At 30.2% G+C, this 26,248-nt stretch overlaps 2 protein-coding genes across 3 annotated transcripts in view; both read right to left on the bottom strand.

Moving 5' to 3' along the window:
• Nucleotides 1-18,567, bottom strand: part of LOC111716400 (tachykinin-like peptides receptor 86C) — a 29,084-nt gene extending 10,517 nt beyond the window's left edge. Inside the window, exons 1-7 of one of the 2 annotated variants that reach the window (XM_023491852.1) lie at nucleotides 18,479-18,567; nucleotides 13,640-13,732; nucleotides 7,119-7,181; nucleotides 3,975-4,023; nucleotides 3,466-3,567; nucleotides 2,868-3,011; nucleotides 1,822-1,893 (exon numbers count right to left, since the gene is read on the bottom strand). In XM_023491852.1, coding sequence (XP_023347620.1) covers nucleotides 1,822-1,893; nucleotides 2,868-3,011; nucleotides 3,466-3,567; nucleotides 3,975-4,023; nucleotides 7,119-7,181; nucleotides 13,640-13,727 — 518 coding nt within the window. In that variant the 5' untranslated portion in view covers nucleotides 13,728-13,732; nucleotides 18,479-18,567. Of the gene's footprint in view, nucleotides 1-1,821; nucleotides 1,894-2,867; nucleotides 3,012-3,465; nucleotides 3,568-3,974; nucleotides 4,024-7,118; nucleotides 7,182-13,639; nucleotides 13,779-18,478 lie in introns of those variants that run through there. The other variant, XM_023491853.1, reaches the window with a different exon arrangement.
• Nucleotides 14,525-16,014, bottom strand: LOC111716396 (uncharacterized). The gene is made up of 3 exons (XM_023491837.1): nucleotides 15,509-16,014; nucleotides 15,261-15,381; nucleotides 14,525-14,685 (listed from the first exon to the last, which is right to left on the bottom strand). Exons 1-3 carry the CDS (start codon nucleotides 15,803-15,805, stop codon nucleotides 14,525-14,527), a joined length of 579 nt encoding a protein of 192 aa, XP_023347605.1. The 5' UTR covers nucleotides 15,806-16,014.
• Nucleotides 18,568-26,248: the final 7,681 nt, after the last annotated feature.

Here is a 26,248-nt window from a genome sequence, read left to right as displayed (position 1 = left end):
TCCCGGGATCGAACTCCTTTCTTTTATTCAGAGAAGATTGATTTAAAGGGACCGTTCGAGAAAATCAAAGTTGGGTAAACAATTATCAGAGGTACACTGATTTTGTAAATAAAAAAAAAATATAAGAAAAGTATGAGAGGTAGTTATTGTTATTTATTATAAAACCAGAATTAAAATATGCTAAAATTTAATTTATAATAAAATATAAAATACAAATTCAAAATGGTTTTATATTTTTGACAAAAAAAAATTTCAAAGTTTGGTAATAACGCTGGTTATCAAACCATTTTTACATAAAACAGAAGCAACAAATTGGAAAAAAATTGTAAAATCTAAATTAATATTTATTTAGTTATTTAGCACTTCGTCCCTTATTATAAGTATATTGTCATGTTCGTGCTAATTATTTAGATTTTTTAGCACTCCGTCCCTTATTATAAGTATATTTTCATGTTCGTTTTAATTATTTAGTAAATTAATTATATTTTTATTGATTAAATAGACCGAGAATAGTCTATTTTTTCCCTTCCCTGAACCTTCTGCAAAAACTTGTTAAATTCATGCAAGCAATTATTTAACCAGTAGATTCCAGGTTTTGCAGTCTAATAAAGATTTTTGTTAATGTCATCTATTAAGTTTGATGATCAAAATGGTGTAGAACCTCCAACTGTAGACAAAGGTGAAAATTTTACTTTCTTTTAAAAGGAGTATTCGCAAAAAATGAAAATAAAATTCAAAATCCACCATAGCAGAGCGTAGCATCCATATAAATTCACAGAGTTACAAATTATTGCAATCAGTTTGTAAATAATTTAATTAAATTTAAAACTAATTGTTCAGATATAACAACCTAAAAATGTTGAATTCACTTCGATGCATTTGAACAAAGTTGATATTTCATAATATGTTTTTACTTTTACTTTTAATCAACATTTTGTATCATGACTGCGGCTGGATTTTGGAATATTTCTGGAAATATTAAAATGTCGTCTTCATTATTTAAAATCCTCGAAATGTTAGGAATGAATATTTTCAAAAGTAACACTCAGATTATAATTTTCCGATCTATAAGATTTTAAACGTGATTTGAACTTGTTGATCCCATAAGTGGAAACTGGTCACAAACAAGATTTAATAAGGATTTTATCCTGAATCAAAACATTTTAAAGATTTTAACCTTTTCGACAACAAATGTAGGTATTCTCCAGTACTTTTTAATGTAATCAATATCACATAAAATCAATAAAATTAAAACAGTTGAAAATTTTCATTCAAAATGTTTTGAATTTTGATGTACGAAAATGTTATTTTTTAACTCAAGAGAAATAAAATTTTCTACCAACATGTTTAAAAAATTACATATTGAAATATCTTTTCAATCCTAGCAATTTTTTTTTAAAGTTAATTAAGTTTTATGCAATTTTCACCCGAAAAAAATAACGAAAGTCACCGGTAATTTGGAACACATATCTGTAGGATCTTTTTTCTAAATTTTTTTTTCCTGAACTATTATTTTCGTTCACTAACAATTTCCAAAGTAATGTCGTTTGTTATAGGAATCTTGCGTTAATTTTAAAAATGTTTCCCAGACAAGTGAGTATAATATTCTTATTTATCATATATTCATCATTTATATTTGTCTAAAGCAAAATTACATTAAACAATATAAAAGTTTACAATGTAATACTAGTAATATTTTCTCTGGATATCACATTTTATGATTGACAGGATCGCCAAAAAAACAGGTGCAATACAAGACTTTTAGCATGAGTATAGTTTAGCTATTCAGAGATGGATTTGAAAAATAATATTTTTACTTACTGATGATCCATGCTTGATTTACCCTGCCAGCCATCAGGCCACACCATCAGGCATAATGCCTTCTTCCCTCCACTAAAAAAGGAAAAATAAGACAATTATTTACAATCACTTTTTTGGGAAATTAAACTTTTTACTTAACCATGGTTTTCTTGATCATATTTGTCTAAAAAACATCTAAGGTATGTTAATTACGACATCCTGCTGTTGAGGGAGTCATGGGTTGTAATGTTGTACAATTTCTTAGAGACTCTTTTTTGGTAATTATTTTAGTTTTTTTTTTGTCTCGGAAGTATTTTAGATAGAACAATAAAAACAATCAACGGCCACAAAAACCTGTTAAGAGGCTAAATTTAATGAATTTGAACTACTAATTAATGGTTCAAATTGCGCGCTAGTGCAAATCTTGAAACTCTGATTCTAATTTTTAAGTTGAAACAGCCATGTTTGAACCGCGTCTAGATGTGGTTCAAATTCTTTAAAAAAACTGCCTCATTTCATGATCAATACTGCAGCAGAATTTAGTTTACTTATTTTACAGAATTAATCACTGTATCTCATCAAATTTAAACTTCCTCTCTAATCAAGTTCATGTTTTGTTGGTGCTATGGAAACGCCTCACAGCGGAAACGTCTCACCACGGAAATGCCTTTAAAAAAAAACATACTCATTAAACTAATTTAATGTTGTCTTCTCTCATTAAAAAATAAATTATTAAAAAATTAATTAATGTAATAATTTATGGTAGGCTGAGTTATGCCGCAGGCTACAGAAGGGCCGAATGGTGCAGCTCAGACAGGCTTATAGAGCACCGTGCGCTGTGGCTAGGACAGGCTAGGGGTCCGAGCGCTGCAGCCATGGCTGTGAAAATCATTAGAATATATTATTTTTAACTTTGGATTGAGAAAAGACGACATTAAATTAATTTTTTGAGTCCCTTTTTTCAGGCATTTTCATGGTGAGGGGTTTCCATAGCACTGTTTTGTTGTACTAATTATTACGCCTATCTTATACAAAATTTAAGCGTTAGTAATAAAAACATAACTTACTCCTTAGTCGAGACGGTAACCAGTTTTGAGAAAACAGCTGATGGCACAGCTGCAACTCCGCTCAGTAGCCAGATGAAGGAGATACCGATCACTAGAGAGAGAGAGGAGGCACGTGGAGCCAGGGGGGTTAGAATAGCCCGGTTTCTAAAAAAACGGTCAAAATATCATCACTAAAATTGAAATAATCAAAAAGACAAATTAAATTTTGAGATAAAATATTAGAATTGTTTGAAAAAGAATTTTTTTTATTTATAAGAAGAATTTTTTCCGCTATTAATAATTCAACGCAAAGTTGGAAATTGCTGTCAAAAGTACACAAATTGAAAATGTAAACAAATTTTTTTAAGCTGCATATGGATATTAAGGATAAGATACAAGCAAACCTACGACAAAACCAATTATTATTCATTGAATTTAACAACTGAGAGAACACGTTCCAATGAAAAAACCTGCAGATAAGAGGGCATGGAGAAAGTTGAAAAAGAAGAATATTTATAGAGACATGCCAATTACCATTTAAGTTTTACAAAATATTGTGAAAATAAAATGAGAGAAAATTTTTTCCACTCTCTTCTTCATGTCGCCAATGCTGTCTCACCTGTTTACAGTGAGACCAACGAGGGTGAAGATGTTCGCATTGACGGTCAGAACGGAGGTGAACATGTTCACAGAGCAGTACATACTTCCCAGTTGCCATACTCTAAACATAAATACTTTCTTTAGACATTGTTATAAATTGTCAGTTAAATCTTTCATATTACAATACAATACTGGTTCAAATTGCGCACTGGCTCAAACCTTGAAAAACTGATACAAATTACTAGTTGAACCATACCATGTTTGAAAGATGCAGTTCAAATCATTTAAATTTAGCCTTCGAAAATGTACTTTTTTAACTGAATCACAAAGAAAAACGAGATAAATACAAATTTTACCATCATTTGAGAAAAATATCTGTTAACTTTTCACAAGAACTTTTTAGTATTAATGAAAAGTTTTTTTACTGAAATATTTTAAGATTTGCATAATTACCCGCCATATTATAAAATACGCAGTAGGAGGGGTCAGTAAACGTTGAATAAATAAACAAACTTTATTTTCTCTTACCCATCTCTCATGAAGATAAAGGAGGGCATTGTGTTCAGCATTGCCATCCCTATTCATACAAATTCAGATATTCAACAATGTTCTCATTTAAGAACTGCCTTGAATTAATAGTGAATAACCATTATTTTGTGATATTTCATGATTCTAACGTTCAAAATAAGATTTTTTAAAAACTATTGTGTATTTTATCATTCTTACTCACTTCATCGTGAATTTAACAAAAACCGTGGTAAAGAGTAATCATCATGCTATAAAGTTAAATTAGCTGTACATTATAGCATGTGTGCTATAAAGTTAAATTAGCTGTACATTATAGCATGTGTGCTATAAAGTTTTGATTGGTTCCCGGATTTTTTCCATAAAATTTAGTATATTTCCAAAATATTATTTTTTCAATTCAAATGAAAATAAAATTGAAATCAACTTTATTTTTTTGACTTCTGCCTTGTTTCAAAGCTTATTTGATCAATAGAAATAGCCATTGAAATAAGATAAGATCAAAAACGTTTAAAAATTACCTTACAACGCGCTTTAAAGTTTTTGGACTTTTAAGATTATATTTTGTCCCTCGCAAAAGCTCGGGACAAAATTAAATCTAAAAAGGCTTCAACCTTCGAGATATAGAGAAAATTTCTGACAAAAAATTGAAAAAAACCGCAAACCAAAATCACAGTGTTATAAATAGTTATTAGAAAATCAATGAATTTTTTTTTATAAAACTTGTTTTATTGCTCCAAAATATGTTTATTGAAACCATTCTGTTTCTAAATACATTTTCTTTTGTAAATTTTAAGTCTACTATATATTCAAATTTCTTTTTGATCTTAAGAAAATTAAATTAAATCTAAAGAACAAAATTATCCTGAGAAGAGCAACGACAGTTTTTATTATAATTGTGAGTGAACGAAAATATGCTCGCGCAGTCTCACACGGAAACCGAAAACTTTAATAGTTTGGGTGCTAGGGTGGGTTGAAAAAAATCTAAAAAACTGGTCAATAAAATGTAAAAATATTTATTTTTATTTTTAAATCAAACATCAAAGTTTTTCTTACAAATGTTTCTACATCCATTTTTCAAGGTCTTTTCAAAAATAATTTTTTTAGATCTGCAGCTTTAGTCACACAAAAATTATTGGCTATCGTAGATTTTTTTTACACAGACTTGACTTTATAAAAAATGTTTTTTTTCCAAAAAACTCTTTAAATTTCTATTGATTAAAAGTCGCAGTGATAACTCAAGTTTCAAATATCAGAGGTCTAAACTATCAGGTTGCATAGATATAAGGATTAGAAAATTTGAATTTGTGGCAAAGACTCAATTCCTTTGAGGACAGACAAAAGTTATTCCTGCAGTGTATAACCAGCATGGGTAATCAAAGAGCATTTGAATTTAACCGTAGGATTGCATAAGATGGAGACAACAAAAAATTTCTGACTTCTCACGGTAAACTAAAGATCTTGGTGAGTCTAAACTTTAAAACCCTTAAATGTAGCGATTCTTATTTGCTATTACATACTGTACTAACTGAAGGATGCAGCGTTGTTCGTGGAAAAAAATTAAGAAAAACAAAATTTGATTAAAAAATTTAAAATTTGCATAAAAATTAAAAGCAAATTTTTAAGCCTATGTCTGGATGGCTACCCATGAGTGTCCACAAAAAATGTCAGCACATTCGGTACAGTTGTTTGGCCGGCTATAGGGAACATATATATACGAATTTCGTGTCTTATTATATAAAAAAGATTGTCATACTATGCATGAATTTTAGATATTAAAGGATCCAGTCTCCTACGCTATTTTAGATGGATTTTAAATGAGAAATTTAAGACTAAGTTACTTTTACTTGTGCTGTATCACTGTATCAGTATACCTGAATATTTAACTAAAGTTTACTTGTGCTGTATCACTGTATCAGTATACCTGAATATTTAACTAAAGTTTACTTGTACTGTATCACTGTATCAGTATACCTAAATATTTAACTAAAGTTTACTTGTACTGTATCACTGTATCAGTATACCTAAATATTTAACTAAAGTTTACTTGTACTGTATCACTGTATCAGAAAGTTTACTTGTACTGTATCACTGTATCAGCATACCTGAATATTTAACTAAAGTTTACTTGTACTGTATCACTGTATCAGTATACCAGAATATTTAACTAAAGTTTACTTGTACTGTATTACTGTATCAGTATACCTAAATATTTAACTAAAGTTTTCTTTACTAGAGTGTGTCCCGATAAAAATTCTTTGAATAAAATAGAGCAGAAAATATTGAGAGAGATTAAAAAATTTTCTAGGAAGCTACTTTTATTTAGTTGTTAAATTTAATAATATTTTAACAAGCAATACAAAGCAGAGTACACAATTTTGAAGATATTCTCAAAAATTCCAAAGAATATTTTGGAGAATTTCACTAAAGACATTTTTTTGAAGAATTTCCCAGGATTAAAAATTCCTATTCCAGTGACTAAGACTGAAAAGTTTTATTAAGAAAATGAAAAGTTTGGAGATTATAGACATTATTTCAGAACAATAAATCTAATATCTTATATCTTAATTTTATGTCTAGATATTATATATCTTAAATCTGAGCTTAAATCTTATAAATAAATGTTATATCTCAATCTTGTATCTTTCATTTGAATCTTATATCTGAAGCTTATGTTTTATCTTATATCTTATATCTTTAACTTAAAAATCGTTTATCTTATATCTAAATCTTATATCTTATATCTAAATCTTACATGTAAATCGGTTGGTTCTTATTTCTGAACATTTATGACTAAATTTTCAGTTTAAATCTAAATCGATTATTCCTATTTCTGAACATTTATGACTAAATTTTGAGTTTAAAATCTGAATCGATTATTTCTGAACATTTCTGCCTAAATTTTCAGTTTAAAATCTGAATCGGTTATTTCCTATTTCTGAACATTATGACTAAATTTTCAATCTAAAATCTGAATCGATTATTTTCTTTTTCTGAACATTTCATGATTTTCAGTCAAAAATCTGAATCGATTATTTTCTATTTATGAATAATTATGTCTAAATTTTCAGTTTAAAATCTGAATCGATTATTTCCTATTTCTGAACATTTCTGTCTAAATTTTCAATTTAAAATCTGAATGTTTGCCTAAATCTGCCAACGCTAGATTTGCCAGGAAGTAGTTGGGCACACTCCACATCCGTCTGTTCCCTACAACAAACATGAATCATGTATACTTCTTTTTTCCTTGCATTTTTTGTAACATTGTAATACTTCCGCCCACATTCCTTTTAATTGTTGCTCCAAAGTTCGCCATTATAAAACGTTCTCTTATTTGGGCGGATTTTCAGTTTCTCCCTGTTCTACTATGTAAAAATCTTCCTTTTTTGATACAAATTAAAATGTTTAAGTATTGTTAATAACACTTATACTGTAAGTACCATGCTAGTTCATATTACAAATAAGATAACAGAGTTTGAATACATTGTGTGTACCATGATTTTCTTTTGTAAATAATTTTTTTCATACTAAAAAAAAAATTTCGAAATAATTCCCTCAAAAGTTTTCCAAGAGTTTTCCAACATAAAGAGCCAAGCAAAGAACTAACCGAGAAAAGTTAACTATTATATAGTTACGACTAGGGTTGAGAAGAATTGTTGTATTAGAGAAATTTCAGGCCTAACGTTAATTTTCGGTTAAAACAACGGTTTCGTGTAATTGTATAACCAAATGATTAAAATAAAAAAACGTGCTTCGCGCTAATTACATCATGTATAAATATCTAATAAAGTGCAACTTAAAGTTTCATGGGGGGTCGTAGATTTTAAGAGCCCGACAATTCGGGTTTCTTGCGACATACAGGGTGAGTCAAAAAAAGGGTGAATAGCAGCGAGATCTTGCATATATTACAGCAGTTTTTTTGTAATCTAATTTTTAACAAATATGTATGAAATTTCAAAAAAACTTTGATTGGCAATCTTTTAAAAAATCCGCGAAAATATTTTTTACTCAAAATTAGATAAGTAGAAAAACAAAAGTGGGGGAATATATTATTTCTATCGCACCTTGAAATCTTAAATAAATAAGATGAGTAGTTTTGGAGAAAATGCGTGAAATTAATTTCAGAAATCAGCATATTCTAATAATACACTTTTGTATGCGTATTTTCCAAATATTATAATTTAGATATTTTACCTATCTCAAAAATTCATATTATAAAAAGAATTTAAAAAGAATAAAAATCATCAAAATGATTTTTTTTTCAAAAATAAAATTACGAATTTTTCTTAATTTAATTTCGCGCATTTTCTCCGAAACTACTAATTTAATCGGTTTAACATTTTAAGGTGTGATAGAAATAATATGATCCAGCAATGTTAGTTTTCTACTAATTTAGTTTTCAGTAAAAAATAGTTTCGCGGATTTTTAAAAGGGTTCTGTCAGATTGCATATCAAAAATTTGCTTTTGAAATTTCATACATATTTGTTAAAAATGAGATTACCTAAAAAATGCTTTATTATATGCAAGATCCATGGTATTCCCCCTTTTTTTGACTCCCCCTGTAGTCTTAAAGAGACTCTATAACAACTGACCCTCCCAATTTCCGATACCAGTTTTGATAGATTTTCATATTTCATATTTCGAGGAAACCGTTTAATATCGTTCAAGCTAAAAAAAGGCGATATCTTTGAAATTTTGGATTAAAATAAAGTTGTAACAGGTAACAACAAGGTAGAGAATCAGGTATGTTCTTCTTTACATTGAGGTCACTTTAATTTACGACAACATGTAATAAATACAGATTACGTTGTACATTGTCCACAGATCTAAATGCACTCATTAAATACGCAAATCATGTATTGCTATTAACCCAACCTAAATACGTATATATATAACTCCATTAAATCCATAATGTGATTAGCTTAACTACAATATATTTATCGAGTAATTACGTCTGTTAATACTTAATCTTCAATATACAATCTAAATATAGCGAGTTGATAAAGAGACTCTGTACAGTTTACTGCCAGAGAGTAATCGTTCACTGTTTTAAACAAACAGGCTCAGGATTGTGCACATTGATTTGGTATTGATAGTTACGAGCTTCCGATTGATATCGACAGCTTACAAGATCCTGCCAATTGGTTTGGCATTGATAGTTAAGAACTTGTGTCCCTCTTGACATTGATAGATGGTCCTCGTTGAAACATACAAGCTGAGATTGGTTTTGCATGGATCAATTAAGAGCTTGTGTGACATTGACATTGTGTGTATTTTGTTCATTTTGTGTATGTGTTTGTTGTGTATTTTGTGTATTATGTGTATTTTTTGTATAACGCGTATTTTGTGCATTTTGTGCATTTTGTGTATTTTGTGTATTTTTTTGGATTTATGTATTTTGTATATTTTGTGTATTTTGCGTATTATGTATATTTTTTGTATACCTTGTATTTTGTACATTTTGTGTATTTTTTTAATTTTGTGTATTTTGTATATTTTATGTATTTTGATGCGTAAGAAAAGCAAAAAATGTAAGTAAAGGTGTCTTCATGGATTTTCAAGTTTCATTTAAATAAATTAAGCAACAAATATTAAAATAATTAGTAATTTGTCAAATTACGTATATTATAAAATGGAATATGCATTAAGTATCGTTGCACATTTAAAAACAAAATTATAGAAAAAGCGATATAATTTGTCTCGAAGAATAATTGTAAATGAATATAATACTGTAAATTGGAAATATATGTCGTAATGATATACAATAAAACAATAAGTGAAACCTGATATATTCTTTTTTACGCATGAGAAAGGAGAAAGGGTGTCAATATCAGGACAATTTTTTTCAAAAATGAAACCTTTACAAATTTTACAATATCTCCGCAAACTTTAAAGATACATTTAGAACCAGAAAACTTTGGAATAGGAAGACTACGCAATAGTTAAGTGTATTTAATGTTGTTACAGAGAAAATAGTTTTACAACATTGGCAGTCGATTATATCAATGCAATGAAGACGATTTTTAACGTAAGTTTTAATGTTAACATGCTTTTTTTTGAATTGCAAGTTTTAAAGTATTGGAAGAGAAGTTTTTTTATATTGACAGATTCTCTTCACTTCTATGTTGATATGTACATCCAACAGTTTTATTAAAATCAAGAGTTAAAATAAAATATTATGCTTTGGCCTCACAAGTCATAACTGTACCTTTCCTACGTAAAAATACACAACTTCTATGGTTGAAGCAGGGGGCGAATACACCATGTGTGTGTGTCCGAACCAAAGAGTGTTCGTCTGTTAAGGCTTTAACAAGGAACCGAATAGTTGTATTTTATTGGTGTGTATTACTATTATTAGAGTATTACTCTATGATATACACACATATATAATTAAGTCAAAACTATGAGCGAAATTTTCATGCAAAGAATATAGTTTGATTAAAATTCTTAATAAACTATTCGTGGTTCAATTCAAACTTAATTATAATTAACGACATGGATCTGCACCTACTTTGACTGTAGGGTTTAAATATCTGATTGTCTCGGGCGCATGCGTTAAAAATAAGGAACCCGTCTGCAAAGTATTGCAACTGGCTTTTCATGCCAGACTAGTGCCACTTCCATTCCTTTTATTCTTATCCCTGGGTTAAAGGCATGGATAAACAAATATTACTTACATGTAGAACACATTTTTTACATTAAAAAACTTGTTTTTTTATCGTTGTTTGGATTTCAGAAAGGATTCTGTGGACGATGGGTTGTTTTTCTATTTTGTGTTAGCTATTGCATAAATAATGGAGGTTTATATATACCACTCTATAAACAAACTGCATTTATCTATTTGATGTATTTTGCATTTACTTTTTTATAAACGAATGGATTTTAAAAACGAAGTTTTCATTTTTATAGTGTGTAGCTTCAGTTTTTCTTACTTAAAATCCAAGATATCAAGTTATTTTTTTTTGGGGGGGGGGGGGGGGGGATTTATTTTGCAAAACCCGTTATAATTTAACAGTTTCTTAAATATTTTAGTTCACGTACACGAAAATAAGTTTTATTTTTTACAATTTTAAGATTTTGAATAGAAATAAATGAAAGTAAGACATAATTACTTTTTTTCAAAGAAAAGGAGAATTTATGCTTCTGAGTAAATATTTTATTATCTGATTAAAGTTAGAAAAATTGCAGATTTGAGATTGCAGATTTGCGGATTTAAAAAAAAAATCTATTGCATCAAATTATGATAAGTCTTTTAAAAATTCATTTATTAAAAGTGTGTCCTTTACAAAATGTTTGAAGGTGCCTATTAGAGCGTAATTATACAGTTCAAAGTACAGAGCCCAAAAACCATGCAAAAACCATTTTTGAAACCCGGGTTTCAAGACCAGAGTTAGGCAGTTTTGAATATTTTTGTTATGAAATATTATTTTTTTAGTTTCTTCATATTTTCCATTTTTTCATTTTTTTAAATCAAATCTATACAAATGTCAAAACCCCAATAAGATAACTCTTGAGTTTCGGTTAATAATGCTCTTTTAAATTTCGGGCTCAGAGTCCAAAACTTAAGACAGGGTATCGTTATTAAAACCATCTTTAAACCCCGGGTTTCATGTTTGGGGTAAGGCAGTTTTGTGAATTTCAATATCTTTGCTTAAAATTCAGTGATGGTGATGGACCAAACCTCTGTAGAGTAAAAAAATAGATATTAGTTCTACATTTTTTTGTTATTAAATATTATTTAATTCAGTTTGTTTATATTCTTCATTTTTTCTAATCTCTTAAAACAAAATCTACACAAATGCACACCCCAAAAGGAAACTCGGGGGTTTCGTTCAACGATTCTCTTTTAAATTTCGGGCTTAGGGCACAGTGAACAGTGTAGGTATACCGTAAAGGAGTGTGTACAGTTTACAGTACATTATAAAGCACATAATGTACGGGCAGTTATACAATAAATGACATAGATAGTGACATGCATATTATTGTTGACTTTAAAAGTCAATATAATAAACAAAGATATCTGAAATGGATATTTCTAACATTTATTTAAAAAAACGAAAGTTTTGAAATATTTGCTTAAGACGGAGTTAAAATTGGTTGATTTAGAAATTAACAAAGGAATTAATGATGGATATTTGTGGGCACTTCATGGGAGTGTTGTAGAGCTTCATGTTGGTGGAGCAGATCAACAGGAACTGGAACAACAGGGCTTATCAATGGAACTAAGGCAATGCAACTCGAGATAGCGGAAACTTTGGTCGGAGCCGGGTATATGTTTCCTAAGTGAGCTTCTCAAGAAGTTAATAGGGACATCAGAGGTATAAGCACGCCTGCTGTTAGTTCAGGATCTGCATCATCAGCATGAAGGAGTCAAGAGGCTCCCTGTGTCGGAGCTGTTACCAGNTGAGGGCAGCACGGGGAACGAAGGAGCAAGGATGACATGTGGGTGGATCAGCGGAAATAGATTCACACGTCTTGAAAATAGTCAACGGCATCTGAGTCGGTAAAATTGTCTTCCTTATATTTTGAATTTGTGTTAACAATTATACATGTCCTTAACTGTGTATGGTATGGAGCATGTTTTCATTTCTGTGGTATTGACCATGTCGTGATACAAGTAAGATATTAAGCATGTCTTTTTTTGTATTTAGCGTGTCGTGATTTGAATAATATCAATAATGTCGTTCTCTAAATAATAATGAGCATATCGTGCACTGTATGGTTTTAAGCCTGTCGGGCTGTGTATTGTATTGTGTGCATGTCGTCTTTTGTATGGTATTGAGAATGTGTGCACTGTAACATGTATGATATTGAACATGTCGTGTTCTGTGTGGTATTGAGAATATCATGCACTGTATGATATTGAACATTGAACAGATAAAGCACAGACTGATATAAAGTCAAAGAGAATAGAATTAAGTATAAAGTGGAATCAAGGTTGTAATGTAAGGAAAGTTAATTGCAGTTGCGTATATTCTGCGCACATATTGAAACCAGTTCTCTCTATGCGGAATTTGTAAACAAGAATAGATGCATCAGTGTTCTTTTAGTATCCGAGGAGGTTAAAAGCATTGAATTTTAGTAATTTTGATAATTCACATAATAGTTTCCTATGACCAGAATATTTCATTGATTTTTTTATGTGAAAGATGGATCCCATGTCAGGCTTCGACATACGTCTTGTGTTTATATTACCACCCAGTGACAGTACACTGCAGTACAAAAGATGCGCACACCTCTGAAATAACTTTCCTTGCATAAAATCCTTGAATGGAATTAAGTTTAAAAAGTGTAAAACCACCATTTTGTTGTACATGTTTGTTTGTTTGTATCCAATAAACGTCAAAACGGCTGAACCGATCGGGACCAAATCTTGCGTGAACCCGGGGAAGGTTTATGAATGATCAAAATTTCAAAAATTTACCTCCAGCAAAATTTGATTATTATAAAATTTAGAAAATCCACGAAAATTTTTGTTAAAATCCGCGAATTTTTAAAAATTTTCTTACATCGTATACAAAGAAAAATTTTACAACTGAAACAGAAGATGGGCGCAGCTTAGTAACATATAATTTTGAAATAGGCAATATGATGGTGCGGTAAAGATAACAACATTAAGACAGGATAAATAGAAAAATTTAAAATGTAAAAAATGTGTTATTATTACCTATTATCACCCAGAGCACAGCAATGTTTCCTACGATCGAGCAGATAACTATCAGAGAGAAAAAGATCGTCCATATTATATTTCCCATTAATCCTAAATATTAAAAACAATCATCGATCATTATATAATAAGAAAATTGACAATATTGTTTGTTATTTGTGTTTAATTCTGATAATATCTCCTATATTTCTCGCATCGGAAATGCGCAAGTAGCTTTAGAAATCACTACTAACAATAATGAAATTTTAAGAAATAAATGCGGATTTCTCATTCATTTTTTTATTCATTCTTGTTATTCATTCTTGTTATTCATTCTTGTTATTCATTCTTGTTATTCATTCATGTTATTCATTCTTGCTATTCATTCTTGTTACTCATTCTTGTCATTACAAAGCACGTCAGGGTACCGTTGTAAATCGGAAATGCCACTATCTAAATGGAAAAAAAGGAAGATATCGTCTGCGGCTTCTTAAATGTTGATTAATGCGCTGTCTCTCTCATTCTTACAATTTTTTTTTTTGAGGGGGGATTAAGATTGCTTCTGGGCGGAGTGCTGTGGCTAGAACAGGCTAATACAGTTACAAAAATTAAAAGTCAGAAGCGACAATTAATCAACTAAAATTATCATTTAATATTTAAGAGGCCTCAGCGCTTGGCCCAGAAATTGTCTGATGGTAGGGCGCTAATTCCAATCTCCACCCCCCCCCACTCCCAAAAAAATGTTTGGCCTTTATAATCTACAATACAGGATTATAATGTCATTTATTAATATTTGATAAACTCACAAACATAGACAAGCATCATCAGACGATATTACTTTTTAGATGGAAATATACAGAATTGTATTGGGCATACATTTTCCAGAATATTTTCAAACTTTAATGTTTACTTAACTCCCAAAGCTAACAAAATATTATTTGCCAACAGGGCTATCTTGATGATCCCAGCAGCTACTTGCTCAGGGGATGGATGCTCCAAAGATAACGCTAATCCGATAATGTTTGAAACAGCTTGACTCTTTACACAGTTGTGTTCTAACCCCTTTCCTGGTAAAATAACTTATTATCATACTATTGGTGGTAAATATTCCATTTAAACAAAACGCATATTTCAAAAAAGTCAAAAAGTTTAAAACAAACGAGCAATTCCTAAAAGGGGCTGGCTGTAACTGTAATTTAGTCTGACCCTTCATTAAAAAAAATAATAAAAGGAGAATTTTTGATTCACAAAGGTACACTTTGACCCTTTTTCTGATCAATAATGTTTGATTTTGAAGATATTGTCGCTTCTCTAGCTTGAAAAGTGCTTAATTCTAAACATTAAACACCATTAATTTTGTGAGTGAAATGAACAAGTCACTTTTATAGAGAACCCCAAATAGAAAAAAGTTAATTTAAAAAAAAAAAATTTGGATATACATTCTTGATTGGACAAAATTTTTAAGAGTACTGTTGTGAATCGGACACATGCCACTCTTTAAATGAAGGTCCACTCGAAAAAACATTAACAATTTCTTTAATAATCAAAAAGTTTTTGATTCACCTTTATGTGTGCAAAACAAGAAACAATCTTTTTTGTGTTTTGTAGGTCTGCACAAATAAGTCTTTCAAATAAGTCTTTCCTAAGTGGGTTAAACATAAATTGCAGAGTCTTCTATGATTAAAGCAGTCTTTTTCTTCAGATTCAGGTACATTAGCAATCAAATCAAGCTTTGAAGTTCTCCTGATACTTCCTCTTTCAATCTACATGACCATACAAAAATAAAAAAAAAATCATCTTTTTGATAAATATTTGTCTCAAAGTTTCATATTCTTAACCTAACTATGATCTAGACTGTATATTTAATACTAAATTTATGATAATAGATACCTTTGATACTTTTTCTATCCATTTTGATAAGTATTCGGTTGAGCCCTTCTCCAAACAGAACAGATTTCTTCGACAGTTTGAACATATAACTGATGGACAAACACCAATCCCCAGGTTGTAGGCAGGCCAAATAAAAGTTACTATCTTCTCCTCTATTCCTTTTGTTATCTTATTAAGAGTTTTGGAGTGTTCTCCCTTAACTTCAAAGCAAACAGCGCAAGTAGACTTGTTAAAATTCTTATTCATGATTACAGAATGACAGTACAAAAAGCGAATTTCGCGGATTTTCACACACATTTTTTGCGGAGTTTTTTCTTTTTTCCATTGTTTTTGATGAAAGAATTGATAATTTTAAATTATACTTTTTAACCAATTTTTACTCTTTTAAAACTTGATTCGGATTTGTTTAATACCTAGAATTATTTCTACTAGCATGTTAGATGATAGTTAGACAAAAAAATCCAGAGTGGGGAGAAGTTCAACCTGACGGTTAATCTGGTGAACAGTGTGCATCGTTAACAAACTGCTCTGAGAAAACTGAGTAAAATTCAAGATACAAAACCTCCCCATACACTTGTACTCCGAAAGCGTACTGCATATTTGATGTTTGTACATTATGATTAGGCCATAATCTCTTAATATCATTTATCAGTAAACTATCCCATGAGTGTACACTAAGGCTAATACACGCGGAGAGGTAGCTAAGATCCAGCCACCCCTGTATTTACTTTATCTGAAACTTTTACATTGAAATATGGAAGTTGTATAATAATTTCAAATTGAGCGGAAAATGAGTAAATACAAGGGACTGCTCACGTAAATTGAGCGGAAAATGAGTAAATTCTAGGGACTGCTCACGTAAATTGAGGGTAAAATGAGTAAATTCAAGGGACTGATCACGTAAATTGAGCGGAAAATGAGTAAATTCAAGGGACTGTGTAAATTGAGCGGAAAATGAGTTTAAAACGTTTAAACCTTTTGTTCAAGTCAAATGAAATGGAGATATTTCTGTTTTTCAATCTAAAAATTGACCATTTTCTAATGCGGTTCTCTAAAAAAGAGGAAAAGGACGTGATATCTTCCTTATTATTATTCTGAAAAAGGGCTTGAGGGTGCTGTTGTGAATCATCTAAAATTTTGAGTCATTTGAAATTTCGTCGACATTCCAATACAGAGAAATTTTTGTTTAAAGTGATTATAAACTGCACTTTTGTATGAAAACATGTTTTCTAAAACTTTCATCTTTATAAAGTGAGTTTCTGGCATTTTTGATTTAAATGATCATTTTTAGATGATTTTAATAATCATTTTTTACCAAGCTTTGTAAAAAGCTGTCATACACAGACAGAGAACCAATTTCTCAAATGAATATTATTTGTAACATTAACCAAGAACTGAATAATCTGAACCTTTTTTTTAAATCGATATTTCATTGCAACCTTATAATATGTACTGTAAACTTTTTAAGTTTCACGCTTCAACTGTTTGCTCTGTCAACAATCAAATAATTAGTGATCCCAATATTCTACGACATCAGGTTGCAAATATGTGAGTATTAGAATACTATAGTTTGTGTGTTTAGGTCTTTCAAGTAAATCGTATATTTTATGAGTTATATTCTTTTATTCGAATTCTATCGGCCATCAAGTGAAAATATGAAGAATTTGTCGTAGAAAAATATTGTTAAATTTAGCCAAGTACTCTTTTAAAACTGTAGCTAGCAACAAGGCTCAAACAGGGAGTAAGAAATAGAAGGGAGATATAACTGACGCGGTTCGCCCTACCATATGATTATACATGCTTTGCAGACAGGTACTCCATTTGAATAAGAAATATTCAGAATAGGCTATCGTATACGCGGTAATTGTACATCAGCCAAATGTTTCTTACCCGTCTGCAAGGCATGTATAATCATATGGTAGGGCGACCCGCGTCAGTTATATCTCCCTTCTGTTCCTTACTCCCTGGGCTCAAAGCAATATCTTAAAATTGGCCAGATCTTAATAAATAGTGTTACTCTATAAAAACTTTGTTAACACTGTGCAATCCTGAATTGATTTCGTAAAAAAATATTAAATACAGAAAGACGACCTTCCCTAAGATCAAAACCAATTTAAAAATTAAGTTTCGTAAAATATTTGTTAAACTGATTAACCAAAGTCAATTATTAAATAGATTCTACGTATGTCATTCATACCCNCCCCCCACATAATTATGCCCTTAAAACTGAAATATGATACAAGTCAGTAGTCCAACTTTTTTGAAATATTACACCCCGGTAGGGAGGTCTCAAAAAACTATGAAAGTACGTTGGATTAAACATTGTCCTCAAAACAAAGTAGAGAAAAAACAATTACATTAAAAGTTTTGAAGTACGCTACTTTATCAATTTTAATGTAAAGAGAAATGAAAAAGAAAAATTTCAATTTATATTTAAAAACATTTAGGGAATTGTATTCTTTTTCATCTGAAGAGAATTAGAGCTTAAAGATGTAGAAATTGTTCTGACATATATTTTCCTTTATAAGATCTAATTTAATGCACATTTTATTTATTTATGCACATTTTATATCTATGGTTCAAAACTGCAAAACGACTTCCACACTTTTAAGATAAACCATTTAGATTGCATTTAGAGATTGTCAAAATAAAAATGAAAGATTCCAATTTTTTCGGAAAAAAAGTTCAGAATGTTCCACGACAAGCTGTGACTTTCGATTTCCAATTTGATTTTTTTAAACTTCGACTTTTTTCAATTGATATGTTAAGATTATTCAAGGGACCGAATGACCAAATAATGATATCTATAGAAATCGAGCTCTCTCCACAAAAAAATCCTGGCAACTTGATTGATGATGTAAATCTTTGATATTTCAAACTAAGAACTATCAAATGTTTATGACACCAGGCTGCAACCCCTCCCCCCCTCTATACAGAGGTTATACACACGTGTAGGACAGATTGGCTTACCTGTTGAATCCGAACTGAGAAGACACTATGATGAGAGGAGAGTGTAGAGAGAAATCCATCCAGAGGATCTATCTGAACCCGGATCTTTCAATAATATCATCCAGAAACCAAGATTTCAACAAGATACCAAGATCTTATCTAAAAACCAAGATCTCAACAAGATACCAAGATCTCAACAAGATACCAAGATCTCATATAGAAACCAAGATCTCATATAGAAACCAAGATCTCAACTAGATTCCAAGATATCAATTAGATACCAAGATATCAACTAGATACCAAGATATCAACTAGAAACCAAGATTTAATCTAGAAACCATGAGATCTCAACTAGATACCAAGATCTTAACTAGAAACCAAGATATTATCACGTCTAGAAACCAAGATATTATCTCGTCTAGAAACCAATATCTCAACTAGAAACTAAGATCTCAACAAGAGACCAAGATATCAACAAGAAACTAAGATATCAAAGAGAGACCAAGATATCAATAAGAAACCAAGATCTAATCAAGAGACCATGATCTCAACTAGAAACCAAAATATCGAATAGAAACCAAGATCTCCTCTAAAAACCAAGATCTAAAATAAAGATCAAGATATCAACTAGAATTCAAGAAGACATAGCACATTTTCGAATATAATGTCCGCTTTAAAAGGTTAACACGGGGTTTTAAAAAAAAAGTTTTATTGAAGACCCTTCTATTTATCTACTTTGTACCTGCTATAGGTACTTTTTAGCACATTTAAACTATAATTTAGTAGGCTCAAAAGCTTAAACACTTTTTTTAGAGACACCCTGTTTGTCTGTAGTCTGTGTTAGTAGTAGGGCGGATAACAACCACTATCCTTGCTGTAAGCAAGATCTAGCTGTTGGAAATAAAGCCATGCCAAAAGTCAAGCTTCAGCTGCATGCCAAACCCAAGCCACTCTTTAGATCCAAGCATGTTCTTGTTAAACCTTATCCAGGCCAACGCTCTATACATGGTGGAACGAGATGATTGTGCCTGGATAAGCTGAACAGATCAGTAGTCTTGACATCCGAGCATTCTGATCAGTGTCTTGATTCTTCATAAACAAACCATTTACTGTTTGCTTATTCTAATTTGTATCAGCACCTTTTTTTGTACAATGTTTGTTTAATTATTCGTCTAATTTTTTAATGAGCAGACATGTATCATATAACCCTGTCTTAAAATCATAAGGTAAATTGAGCGGAAAATGAGTTTAAAACGTTTAAACCTTTTGTTCAAGTCAAATGAAATGGAGATATTTCTGTTTTTCAATCTAAAAATTGACCATTTTCTAATGCGGTTCTCTAAAAAAGAGGAAAAGGACGTGATATCTTCCTTATTATTATTCTGAAAAAGTCCCCCTCTCTATCTATATTTGACAAAAATAGCCCAATTGGGATAGGTTTAATAGATAATAGCTTTTAAATATAATAATATTAATACATAATAACATCATATAGATAAAAATATTAATAGATAATCGTATTATTAGATAATAATAATTTTCAGTATTAACAAAAAACACATTTTTACGTAATGTCTAAAATATATAATCCAAATTATTATGATCTCAGTTAGGAGGTTATAAATAATTTTAAATTATTTAAGTAATTTTACCTTACAAAACTCAATATATAATAAGTTTCGTAAAGAAATAGGGGTAAATTATGTCTTTTTATAATGTGTTTTTTTTTATGAGTGTGTATGTAGATAATTGGATATCTTTTTACACCTAATAATGTATTCTTTAAATAATAAGAAATACCTTTACCAAATGAAAAAAAACTAATTAAAAAAATATTAACAAAAAAATACAGGAGCAAATTCCGCAATTGTAAAATGTTAAGCAGAAAATACGCAAAATAGCAGTTTTTCCAGAACTGAACCGTTTCTCTTCTTTTCTACCGAGTGTTCTACTCTCAGCTGAATAAGCAGGTTTGTGTCCGTAAGTGGGAAGTGCTTGTATGTTTGTTTGGGCACAATTTCTTTCTCTATCTTTCTCTGAAGGGCCGGTCAACTAGTCCTCAGTTTCTTTTTAACTCAAGCGTTTATAGTGCAGCATTTTTATTCAATACAATACAGTACAATACAATAAAATACAATACACTACAATACAGTAAAATACAATACAGTACTATCCAATGCAATACAATACGGTACAATACAATACAATACAGTGCAGTACAATACAATAAAATACAATACAATACAGTACAATACAATACAATACAGTACAATACAATACAATAAAATACAATACAATACAGTACAAAACAATACAATACAATACAATACAATACAATACAATACAATACAATACAATACACTACAATACAATACAATACAATACAATACAATACAATACAATACAATACAATACAATGTAGTACAATACAATACAATTCAATACAATACAATACAATACAATACAATACAATACAATACAATACAATAAAATACAGTACAATACAATGAAATACAATTCAATACAAGATAATACAAAACAATACAGTTTAGTACAATATACAATATTATATAATACAACACAATACAATACAATACAATACAATACAATACAATACAATACAATACAATACAATACAATACAATACAATACAATACAATACAATACAATACATTACAATACAATACAATAAAACACAATGCAATACAATTCAATAAAATAAAACATTTATAAAATATATTAATTTGTGAAATAATATTGCTTGACATTTATCTAAGACTCTAAAACATTTTCCTGGCTTACATTCGTTGCACAGTGTTGTAGATCAAATGTAACACAAAAATGATTTGTCCTTTAAACTTTAGCAAAGTTTAGAAAACATTTAGTTCATCTCAAGTAATGGTATAAAGGTTTAACAATGCAGTACAATACAATACAATACAATACAGTACAATACAATATAATATTATAATAGCAAAGGTATAAAGGTTAAACAGTGATGAGAAAAGGCTAGGAAGGGTAATATAATGTAGACAGGAAGGATATTAGAAAAGCTAAGGTATAAAGGTTTAACAGTGATGAGAAAAGGCTAGGAAGGGTAATATAATGTAGACAGGAAGGATATTAGAAAAGCTAAGGTATAAAGGTTTAACAGTGATGAGAAAAGGCTAGGAAGGGTATAATATAATGTAGACAGGAAGGATATTAGAAAAGCAAAGGTATAAAGGTTTAACAGTGATGAGAAAAGGCTAAGAAGGGTAATAGAAAAGGAAATAGAAAAGAGCCGCAAGGAATAGAAAAGGATAGAAAGGAAAAAGAAAATGACAGATAGGGAAAGAAAATGACAACAGTTAAGGAAAGGAAAGTAGCAGAAAAGGGCAGGAAAGGACAGATAAGGATGGGAAAGTAACAGAAAATGGCAGGAAAGGACAGATAAAGACCGGAAAGGAAATATAAGGGCAGGAAAGGACAGGAAAGGAACAGAAAAGGGCAGGAAACGACAGATAAGGGCAGAAAAGAACAGATAAGGGCAGAAAAGTACAGATAAGGGCAGGAAAGGACAGATAAGGACAGGAAAGGACAGCTAAGGGCAGGAAAGGAACAGAAAATGGCAGGAAATGACAGATAAGGACAGGAAAGGAAAATACTGAAACCCGTAAACAAAAATACTGATAAAAATGTTATAATTAGAAAAAACAGACACCGTTCAATATAAGAATTCTTCTCAAAAATTCTTGAAATTAGAAACGCATAAAGTTACTTTACTATTCCTTTGAGGAGAACTCCGGAAAACTCCGCTAAAAAGGCAAATGGCATGAGATAAGTTAAATTTTATGTTTAACCATTGCGAATATATTCAATTAGTGTAATCGTGTAATGACTTTTGGTGAATCTATAACATAAGGCAATGAAAATCCAATAAATAAGGAATTGTTTTTTGCAAAAAAAACATTTATGCAGTATGCTTGAGGAATTAGGCAATGGGTTCAAATATTGTTGTGTATTAAGTTGGTTTCAAACTTGATGTTCCCAGGTAACAAAAGTGAGGAATTTCTCCAAGTTCTCCAGTTTTGGTGACTTGATTTAAGGAATACCCGGGGAATTTCTCAAGAACAAGTACTTGTGACTGATTCCTCGGAAATTCTTGAGAAATTCTCCGGAATTGGTCCCCAATTTAAGAGATTTTTAAGGAATCAGAGTTTTGAAAATTACTTTCGAGAAATTCCTGAGATTTTCTCCGGAATTTTTCCCAAGAAATTCCTGAGAAATTTTCTAGATTATTTGTCTGGAAATTCATAAGAATTTCTCTGGAATTTTTCCTAAGCATATTTCCCGAATATTTCTCCGGAAATTCCTTAGAAATTCTCAGGACTTGGTCACCAATTTTACGAATTTTTTGGGGAACTGAATCAAAGACAAAGTCTCGAGAAATTTCCGAGAATTTCTCTGGAATTTTTCAGTTGTCTGAATAAACAAAATACATGATAACTTCAATAAGATGAAAAAAGACTATAACGTTAAGACTTAAGAAGTTTAACTTAAAAAAAGTTGGAGGGTCAATAAATATAGTTGTTAAGTTATTCACTACTATTGGGGCTTAAGTCCTGGTTAGTGAATTTACTCAGGAATATGCTGAGAATACGTCAATATGATTAATTCTTGAGAAATCTTGGTAATAGTTCCCAGGAAATTCCCATGAATTGGTTCTTAAGAACTAACTTTGCCAAATTTTGACCATGAACGGAAATGTATGCAAAAATGTATGCAAAACAACGGACCAAAAATATTCAAAACAAGAGATTTATTATTATTATAATATGTTTATTTCGAACACATAATTCAGACTACAAAACATTGATAAATATATATGTCATACAAAATAAAAACTAGTAACAGCAAAAGTGGTTAATTGTTTGGGACAGTTTATCTCTTTCAAAATCGGGACTTCCAATTTCATTTGATCTAACAGATTAGCAATTCCTTTAAAAAGGAATTTTCCAATAATTCTCATCAGAAACTTCTGCAAAAGTTAAATTACTTTTTACTGACAGTTTTGTTAGATCACTGAGATAACAATTACAATCTTGTTCAATGTTGTGAATATTTTTGTCATTAAATAGTTGTGAAAAGCATTTGAAAGCAAATCGGATAGAGATTTTGTTACTTTTCTGTAAACTATGAAAGAATGATACAAATCGCGAACACAGCATGGTCTTTAAGTTATGGGGTTTTCCGACATTGGTTCAATAAAATATCTATGGGTTGCTCTAGGAAGGTTAAATACAACTTTAATGGCCATATACTAATGGTTTTTTAGCAGTATGTTTAGTGCTAATGCTCGGTAACAAAGCCAAGCATAATACATTTTCTTCAAACCAATAAATACTTTTTTAATTTTGTCAAACTAAAATTTTCTCTTGCAAAATTGATCAACTCGCCTTTGAGTCAAAAAAATTAATATTTTAGTCTCAAATATGTTAATTATAGAAAGTAAGTGAAGGCAATTAAAAAGAAAAAAGTTTGTAGAAAAAATGGTTTATTTTGTATTATAAACTCATCTTTCACTACAAAATTAGATTGCATTGTGATTCAAGTGTGAGGGGATGTTTTATCGAAAAATTGTCTCAAAAATTATTTAAATTTTTAAACTTTAATTAAATTAGAGAAAAGTTTATAAACAAATTTAAAACTTAAATCCCATATTTTATCAATGCTTAATCCTGTATTCAAAGTTATAAAAAGTTGGAGAAATGACTAATGATCGCTAGAAAAATCAATATTATTTTGTTTGTTTGTCTGTCTTTTGGGGTGTTTGTTTGTTTGTTTGTCCCAACTCAGGAACCCATTGGACCTATTAGCCTCACATTTTAATTGGGGAACTCGGGAGATCCACGGGAATGTTCTTAGCTTAGTTTAAATAATCTAAAGTTGAGTGGGTAAATGATAAATATCGAGTTATACGATATTACGTAAAATTTGCAGTACGTTCTACGTTATTTAAAGGGAGTGTTCGCGAAAAATGAAAGGGGGTATAGGCTTAATGCGATAACAAAACGCGCTTTTGATCGCTACTAATCTAAGATCGACATTATACGGCACTTGTACTATATCATCATACTATGTTGCAAATTCATACAGCAATAAATCCAAGTATGCTATGTTGATCTATATAGATTAAACTTTTTTCCTATCTATCACAGGTCAAAATTCATGTGGTGTACTTTCCCGTCTATAGCCTGCTTGTATTTGTACAACTTGCTCTATCTCCCTGAAAGTCGATCTGGTATCTCAAATGTGTATAACTTTAAATTTGTGTACGTCAGAGTACAGTGTCAATGTTTTGAACCAATTAAATTTGTTTATCTTTTATTTGATTTCTTAAAAAACTTTATTGGCTTAAATCAGATTATTTTTCTGAAAAACAAACAAGCTATTGATATTTTTATTAGCAGTCCATGATAAGATTTTTTAAAGCATTTAATCAACTAGAAAATATTTATATTACAAATTGTTACACTATTCAGACTGCTAATCAGCTTTAGTAGGCCTAAAGTTGTACCGGCACGACATGCTATTTTCTTACAAACGGTTTTTGACTGCAATCTAACTGCCTCTGACATATAATACCCGTTCAGGGGTCAAGGTTTTACAATTGAAAGAAAATTCTCTTTTCACCTAAAACATTACATTTTTGAATTTAGTTTATTTTTATAGGTTTTGTATTATTACGTATCCAAAGAATTCTTTTACATTCCTAAATATATCGTATATTCGGCATTCAATATATCTCTAATATCTGTTCAGAGCAGAAAAAGCATATTGCTGTCAAAAGTATAACATCTGAAACTCATTTCAGAAAAAAGAGTTATATTAAAAACTAGCTGTAGTGACCGGCGTTGCCCGTGGATTTAAAAAGAAATCCAATTTTAATTTAAAAAATTAGATTTTTTGAAAAAAAATTACGGTTTAAAAATAAAATACAAATTTTTAGCCTATGTTACCCCATGGGAACCCATGGTTCAGCCAACTCGGTCCAGCCGTTTGGCCAGCTTTAGCAGACATATAAAAGATTTTTTCATAGATTATTTTACTTTGAAGATTTTGATATTGATGATTTTATTCACATTGACCTCTTTGAAAGTTTATTTTACGTTTTAAAGGTAGTGCTCATCGATCGATATCTTAGGGATCGTATATTAAAAAATAAAAATAAAAATGATAATATTTAAACTACATAGGAATTGTAATACTGCGTATAATATTTGTAAATTTGAAAGAAGTTTACACTTTTTTATTTTTTTAAGGTCAAAAGGGACTTAATATAAAAACCTAATATTCTTCTTAAATATAAATAAATCTACACTTTGTACTTAATCCTGAAATATCTTTTTAATAAATATTTTTTTTTGTAGATTAAACAAAAATATGTTGATAGCAGCTTATTCTTACATTTCATTTTGAGGGCATGTCTTCTTATACTCCTTGTTAAAGGCATTAAATTGAAGAATTAGTAAATGTTGACATTTTTTTTGACTCTCAATTAAAAACTATTTCGGCAATCGAGACATCTTTTTTAAGTTAAAAAGAAACTAGATTTTTTGTTGAAAACATTCAATAAACTTATGTGGAAAATAAATGTTAAAATCGTATCCATTAAAGCTTTATCAATAAATTACACTCACACTTTGGCCGTGGGTAAAAATTTTGAATCTGCATTCTTTTGTTTTTCTAATTTGAGAGTTAGCCCTCTCCCCTCCCCCTCCCCCTCCCCCCATTGCAGCTTTAATAGGT

Source organism: Eurytemora carolleeae, unplaced genomic scaffold (assembly GCF_000591075.1).
Source record: "Eurytemora carolleeae unplaced genomic scaffold, Eaff_2.0 scaffold2048, whole genome shotgun sequence".
Classification (NCBI taxonomy): Eukaryota; Metazoa; Arthropoda; class Copepoda; order Calanoida; family Temoridae; genus Eurytemora; species Eurytemora carolleeae.
Note: the sequence above shows the minus strand (reverse complement) of the source record. Positions and strands in the feature narration are given on the sequence as shown.

Coding starts and splice junctions, on each gene's coding strand:
- LOC111716396 (XM_023491837.1), bottom strand. CDS start 15,805: ATGTGTGTGAAAATCCGCGAAATTCGCTTTTTGTACTGTCATTCTGTA. Junction 15,382..15,508: donor GGATAGAAAAAGTATCAAAG/GTATCTATTATC, acceptor ATGGTCATGTAG/ATTGAAAGAGGAAGTATCAG. Junction 14,686..15,260: donor TTTATGTTTAACCCACTTAG/GAAAGACTTATT, acceptor TTATTTTACCAG/GAAAGGGGTTAGAACACAAC.